At 37.9% G+C, this 7355-nt stretch overlaps 1 protein-coding gene across 1 annotated transcript in view; it reads right to left on the bottom strand.

Annotated features, from left to right (window-relative positions):
* Positions 1–377: 377 nt before the first annotated feature.
* The window catches only part of LOC128216227 (dual serine/threonine and tyrosine protein kinase-like), a 28046-nt gene continuing 21068 nt past the window's right edge, over positions 378–7355 (bottom strand). Inside the window, exons 7-10 of the mRNA XM_052922798.1 lie at positions 7118–7208; positions 5257–5335; positions 4322–4492; positions 378–442 (exon numbers count right to left, since the gene is read on the bottom strand). Coding sequence (XP_052778758.1) covers positions 378–442; positions 4322–4492; positions 5257–5335; positions 7118–7208 — 406 coding nt within the window. The remainder of the gene's footprint in view (positions 443–4321; positions 4493–5256; positions 5336–7117; positions 7209–7355) is intronic.

The raw sequence follows: 7355 nt of genomic DNA, 5'->3' as shown, positions 1-7355 counted from the left end.
ATGGTTCACTATATGATACATGGTTATGTTACAGCCTCTAAGTCAAATTACAAAGAACTTTAACCAATGACCCTTAAATGTGACCTTGACCTACAGAGGCTGGTCTTTCAGCAACACATAATCTTGTCATAGTGAACATTAGTGCAAAGTTATTTTAAAATCCCCTTATGCATGACCAAGTTACTGCCCAGAAAATGAGAAGTCATCCCAATTGTCTGCCAGATCATAAATCTGTCCACCCAAGGTCATACCACAACCGTATAACCAAAGTTTTCAGACAACCTGGTTTATAATCAAAGGAAATTAAAATGGTATTGTGTAACCTGAGGTGTTGCATGCACTTCCCCGAGCAGCGGGCGTTTGGCTGGTTCACACTCCTAAGAATTCGACATCAGGTCCCAACATTCGTCATCAAACACGGGCAAGTGCTCTGGCCTTAAACCTGGAGAAGAAATCAATCAAGTTACGGCTAACCTAAAAAACATTGCTGGCCTAGAACTTTGTAGCAGAATTGGATTTCCTCTTCTTTGGTTGAATTATGTCTTAAAGAAAGTATTTTTTGCAAACTAATACACAAACATCCCAAATTTTAAGGAAACATGCAATTTTCTCAATGACAAACTTATTTCAACGGCAAAATTACTTGTCACCCTGGAGTAAACTGTGCAAATATTAATCAACAGCAATTGACTGCTTCACTCTTAATAATATAATCCAAGTACATGAACTTTTGGTCCTTCAAGACTTGTTTTTAACATATAAATATTCTAGATATGGCGCTATGCGATGAAAAGGAGTGATGGAGCGGCATACAGATCGGCAAGTGTATCGCTATTTATATGCTTGGGGTTTGTCAATGAAGCGGCAACAATGTAAAACAAGAGGGCCATGATGGCCCTGTATCGCTCACCTGTAGCTTTGCTAAATAAAGTGAACATTCTGACCTATTATCATAAAGATCCAATGAAAAGTATGGCCCCTAGAGGCCACTCTTTTATTTGTCCCACTGACCTAGTTTTTTACCCCACATGACCCTATCAGTAGGCAATGCTTCAAACCAAATATTTAAGACCTAGTCCTTGTGGCTTCAGACAAGAAAATTTTAAAGTTTTTTCCTATATAAGCCTATGTAAAACTTGTGACACCCAGGGTGAGGCCTCTTTTCACCACAGGTGCACAAATTGAACAATCTTGGTAGCCGGCCACTAGGTTATGCCACATATAAAATGCCAATGTCTTGTTGGTTTAGACAAGAAGTTTGTTGTTCTATATAAGCCTATGCAAAACTTGTGACTCCCCCTAGGATAGGGCCTCTTCTCCCCAGGGGCATAAATTGAACAATCTTGGTAGAGGACCACTTGGTTATGATACATACCAAATATTGAATGCGTAGGCCTTGCATTTTCAGACAAGAAGATTTTTAAACACTTTCCTTATATAAGCCTATGTAAAACTTGTGACCCCCTAGGTGGGGCCTCTTATCACTTCAGGGGCATAATTTGAATAATCTCGGTAGAGAACCACAAGGTAAAGCTACATACCATATATCAAATGCCTAGGCCTTGTGGTTTTAGACAAGATTTTAAGTTTTCACTAAATAAGCTTATGTAAAACTTGCGACCCCCGGGCAGGGCCTCTTATCACTCCAGAGGCATAATTAGAACAATCTTGGTAGATGTCCATAAAGTAATTATACATGCCAAATATCAAAGCCCTAGGACTTCTAGTTTTGGAGAAGATTTGTTAAGTTTTCCATATCTAAGTCTATGTAAACCACGTGACCCGGGGCGGGGTCATTTTTGACCCCAGGGGCATAATTTGAACAATCTTGGTAGAGGTCCATTGAGATTAGGCTAAAATTGTGACCTCTATTGTGTTCACAAGGTTTTTGTACTAATTGACCTAGTGACCTAGTTATTGACCGTGAATGACCCAATATCAAACTTGACCTACATTTTATAGCGATGATCATTCTGACCAAGTTGCATTGAGATTAGGCTAAAATTGTGACCTCTATTGTGTTCACAAGGTTTTTCTACTAATTGACCTAGTGACCTAGTTATTGACCGCGGATGACCCAATATCGAACTTGACCTAAATTTTATAGAGATGATCATTCTGACCAAGTTGCATTGAGATTAGGCTAAAATTGTGACCTCTAATGTGTTCACAAGGTATTTCTACTAATTGACCTACTGACCTAGTTTTTGACCCCAGATGACCCAATATCGAACTTGACCTAGATTTCATAGAGATGATCAGTCTGACCAAGTTTCATAAAGATTAGGTCAAAATTGTGACCTCTGTTGTGTTCACAAGGATTTTCTAATAATTGACCTAGTGACCTAGTTATTGACTGCGGATGACCCAATATCGAACTTGACCTAGATTTTATAGAGATGATTATTCTGACTAACTTGCATTGAGATTAGGCTAAAATTGTGACCTCTGTTGTGTTCACAAGGTTTTTGTACTAATTGACCTAGTGACCTAGTTGTTGACCGCGGATGACCCAATATCGAACTTGATCTACATTTTATAGAGATGATCATTCTGACCAAGTTGCATTGAGATTAGGCTAAAATTGTGACCTCTATTGTGTTCACAAGGTTTTTCTACTAATTGACCTAGTGACCTAGTTTTTGACCTGGGTTGACCCAATACGGAACTTGACCTAGCTTATGTTAAGATGATCATTCTGACCAAGTTTCATTAAGATAAGGCTAAAATTGTGACCTCTATTTCGTTCACAAGGTTTTTCTAATAATTGACCTAGTGACCTAGTTAATGACTGCGTATGACCCAATATCGAACTTGACCCAGATTTTATAGAGATGATCATTCTGACCAAGTTGCATTAAGATTAGCCTAAAATTGTGACCTCTATTGTGTTCACAAGGTTTTTGTACTAATTGACCTAGTGACCTAGTTATTGACCGCGGATGACCCAATATCGAACTTGACCTAGATTTTATAGAGATGATCATTCTGACCAAGTTGCATTGAGATTAGGCTAAAATTGTGACCTCTATTGTGTTCACAAGGTTTTTGTACTAATTGACCTAGTGACCTAGTTATTGACCGTGAATGACCCAATATCAAACTTGACCTACATTTTACAGCGATGATCATTCTGACCAATTTGCATTGAGATTAGGCTAAAATTGTGACCTCTATTGTGTTCACAAGGTTTTTCTACTAATTGACCTAGTGACCTAGTTATTGACCGCGGATGACCCAATATCGAACTTGACCTAGATTTTATAGAGATGATCATTCTGACCAAGTTGCATTGAGATTAGGCTAAAATTGTGACCTCTAATGTGTTCACAAGGTATTTCTACTAATTGACCTACTGACCTAGTTTTTGACCCCAGATGACCCAATATCGAACTTGACCTAAATTTCATAGAGATGATCAGTCTGACCAAGTTTCATAAAGATTAGGTCAAAATTGTGACCTCTGTTGTGTTCACAAGGTTTTTCTAATAATTGACCTAGTGACCTAGTTATTGACTGCGGATGACCCAATATCGAACTTGACCTAGATTTTATAGAGATGATTATTCTGACCAAGTTGCATTGAGATTAGGCTAAAATTGTGACCTCTATTGTGTTCACAAGGTTTTTGTACTAATTGACCTAGTGACCTAGTTGTTGACCGCGGATGACCCAATATCGAACTTGACCTACATTTTATAGAGATGATCATTCTGACCAAGTTGCATTGAGATTAGGCTAAAATTGTGACCTCTATTGTGTTCACAAGGTTTTTCTACTAATTGACCTAGTGACCTAATTATTGACCGCGGATGACCCAATATCGAACTTGACCTAGATTTTATAGAGATGACCATTCTGACCAAGTTGCATTGAGATTAGGCTAAAATTGTGACCTCTATTGTGTTCACAAGGTTTTTCTACTAATTGACCTAGTGACCTAGTTTTTGACCCCAGATGACCCAATATCGAACTTGACCTAGATTTTATAGAGATGATCAGTCTGACCAAGTTTCATAAAGATTTGGTCAAAATTGTGACCTCTATTGTGTTCACAAGCAATTGTGAACGGACGGACGGACGGACGGACGGACGGACGGACAGACGGACGGACGGATGGACGACGGACGAAGAGTGATCACAAAAGCTCACCTTGTCACTACGTGACAGGTGAGCTAAAAAGGATGAAAGGTTGTTAAATATCTAAGGGTTTTTACGAACATGGAACTGATATTTGGGGGTGTTCCTGGAGACTCGTTAGAGCTAAATAGTTTTTAATGATAACATTTCAAATCTTTACATAATTCACACACATATGTACCATTTTTTACGTAATTCCAAAGCTGCTCCTTGTTGGCACACTGTTCAAAATTCTGTGGCAGTCGGACGCTACCGGCGCAGATGTACCAAAACAGAATTCCAAATGCATAAACATCCACACTGCTGTCATATCGTCCCGAAAACAGCTCGGGTGCCATATGGATTGGAGTACCTAAAAAAGAATCTTTTTTACAGAACTGCATTTTTGTAGTTTTAGGAAAGAATGTATTTCATTTAAATAGATTACATCATGAAAAGCATTATATCAATTATATATATCTCAAATATTGAAAGACTGCTAGTTAGATAAATATTCTAAACCCCTGCCTTAACCTTAACTGATAACATATTGCTCCCACTAAAACACTCCTACTGACTGATACTCCCACTTACTAAAATACTCCCACTGAGTGATACTCCCACTGAGTGATACTCCCACTAAAATACTCCCACTGAGTGATACTCCCACTAAAATACTCCCACTGAGTGATACTCCCACTGAGTAATACTCCCACTAAAATTCTCCCACTAGAGTGATACTCCCACTAAAATACTCCCACTGAGTAAAACTCCCACTCCCACTTAAATATTCCCACTGACTGATACTCTCATTAAAATACTCCCACTGAGTAATACTCTCACTCCCACTAAAATACTCCCATTGATGAATATGAATACTTCCACTCCCACTAAAATACTCTCACTGACTGATACTCCCACTTAAATACTCCCACTGACTGATACTCCCACTTAAATACTCCCACTGACTGATACTCCCACTTAAATACTCCCACTGAGTGATACTCCCACTCCCACTAAAATACTCCTGCCTAGCTTAAACCAAGATCCGCTTGTCTCCCCAGTTGTCTAAAGTCAAAAGTAGCTGAAACATACCATTACTTTATTAACAAAGAACTAGATAGCAGACATACTCACCCACAATACTCCCGCTCATCATTGCCTCTGGCTTACAGAAACCAAGATCTGTGATTTTCCCACGATTGTCCTTATCCAACTGTAAAGAAATATAATTATTCCATGCTTAATTTCTAAACAATCAAACGTTCAACGTCTAACACAGTTTTTTTTAACGCATTTTCAATAACCTTAAACATTATAGACATGCCATTGATGTTTATGAATTCAGAAAAACTTTGTCATATAATTAGGCGTATACCACGGTAACTAAAACCATATAGTTGAAGAAATATTTTTGCCTAATCTTAAATAGGTACTGGTTTGAATTCTACTTAAGACCAGATTAATCTATCATCAGCCAATTGAATGAAACTGGTTAAATTCTTTGGTACGGTTAAAGTTGTCCAAAATGTGTATTGGTTGGCAAACTATTATCTAATAATTACAATTAACAAAATTATTGATATCATTTAAATGTGCAAACTGGGTAGAAGATAACCCAGCCAATTGTATGAAAACAGTTCATTTTTTGGTTTGGTTAAATTAAGTTAAAATGGTTATAGATTGGTCAATATTTATCCAATAATGACTGTTGACCAATTAAATTGCTTAAATGTGCAAACTTACCAAAAGATTATCTGTGGATAAGTTATCCAGTTTTATACAGTTGCCCCCTGTGGATAAGTTACAGAGGTTTTAATCAATAGGCCCTCTGTGGCAAACCTATCCACATTACATACAATTGGCCCCCTGTGAATAATTTATCCAGGTTTTTATACAATTTCCTGCAGATAAGGTATCCATGTTTTTGTACAATTTGCCACCTGTGGATAACTTAACAAAGGTTTTTGTACAATTTTCAACTATGTGGCTAACTTAACCAGGTTTTATACAATTGAGGCCCATGTGGATAAATTACCCAGGTTTTTGTACAAGTGGCTCCCCTATTGCTAAATAATCCAGCTTTTATACCATTGACCCCCTGTGGATAAGTTATCCAGGTGTTTGTACAATTGGCTCCCCTGTTGCTAATTTATCCAGGTTATATACCAATGACCCCCTGTGGATAATTATCCAGGTTTTTGTACAATTGGCTCCCTATGGATAACTTTTCCAGGTTTTATACAATTGGCCCCCTGTGGATAACTTATCCAGGTTTTTGTACAATTGGTCCCCTATGGATAACTTATCCAGGTTTTATACAATTGTCCCCCTGTGGATAACATATCCAGGTTTTATACCATTGGCCTTTTGTAGTTTACTTATCCAGTTTTTATACAATTGGCCCCTGAGAATAACTTATCCCGGTTTTATACAATTGGCCCCCTGAGGATAACTAATCCAGGTTTTATAACATTGGCCCCCTGAGGATAACTAATCCAGGTTTTATACCATTGGCCCCCTGAGGATAACATATCCAGGTTTTATACAATTGGCCCCCTGAGGATAACTAATCCAGGTTTTATACCATTGGCCCCATGTGGCTAACTTATCCAGGTTTTATACCATTGGCCTTTTGTAGTTAACTTATGCAGGTTTTACACAATTGGCCCCCTGTGGATAACTTATCCAGGTTTTACACAATTGGGCCCTGTGGATAACATATCAAGGTTTTATACAATCGACCCCCTGTGGATAAATTATCAAGGTTTTTATGAAATTTGCTCCATATGGATAACTTATCCAGGTTTTATACATTTGGCCCCCCTGTGGATAACTTATCCAGGTTTTATACAATTCGCCCTGTGAATAACTTATCCAGGTTTTACACAATTGACCTACTGTGGATAACTTATCCTGGTTTTACACAATTGACCCACTGTGAATAATTTATCTAGTGTTTGCTGCATAATTGGTTAACAACATAAGGTTGACTTACTAGGACATTTTTCAGTTTAATATCTCTGTGAACAAGGCCCTGACCATGAAGAAACCGTATCCCCTCGACCACATCGATAGAAACCTGTAATCTGAAATATGGAAAATTGTTGATGATCATTACCTCCACTGAACTCATTTTGGCTGAATCATCACATTTAAAAACATCACCATTGTTTACAATAACTGTACGCTATTCAGATAAAACATATTATTTTTCAAGGACCAACAAATGACTT

This window comes from Mya arenaria, chromosome 14 (assembly GCF_026914265.1).
Source record: "Mya arenaria isolate MELC-2E11 chromosome 14, ASM2691426v1".
In the NCBI taxonomy this organism is placed as follows: Eukaryota; Metazoa; Mollusca; class Bivalvia; order Myida; family Myidae; genus Mya; species Mya arenaria.
This window is presented reverse-complemented; position numbering and strand designations above follow the sequence as displayed.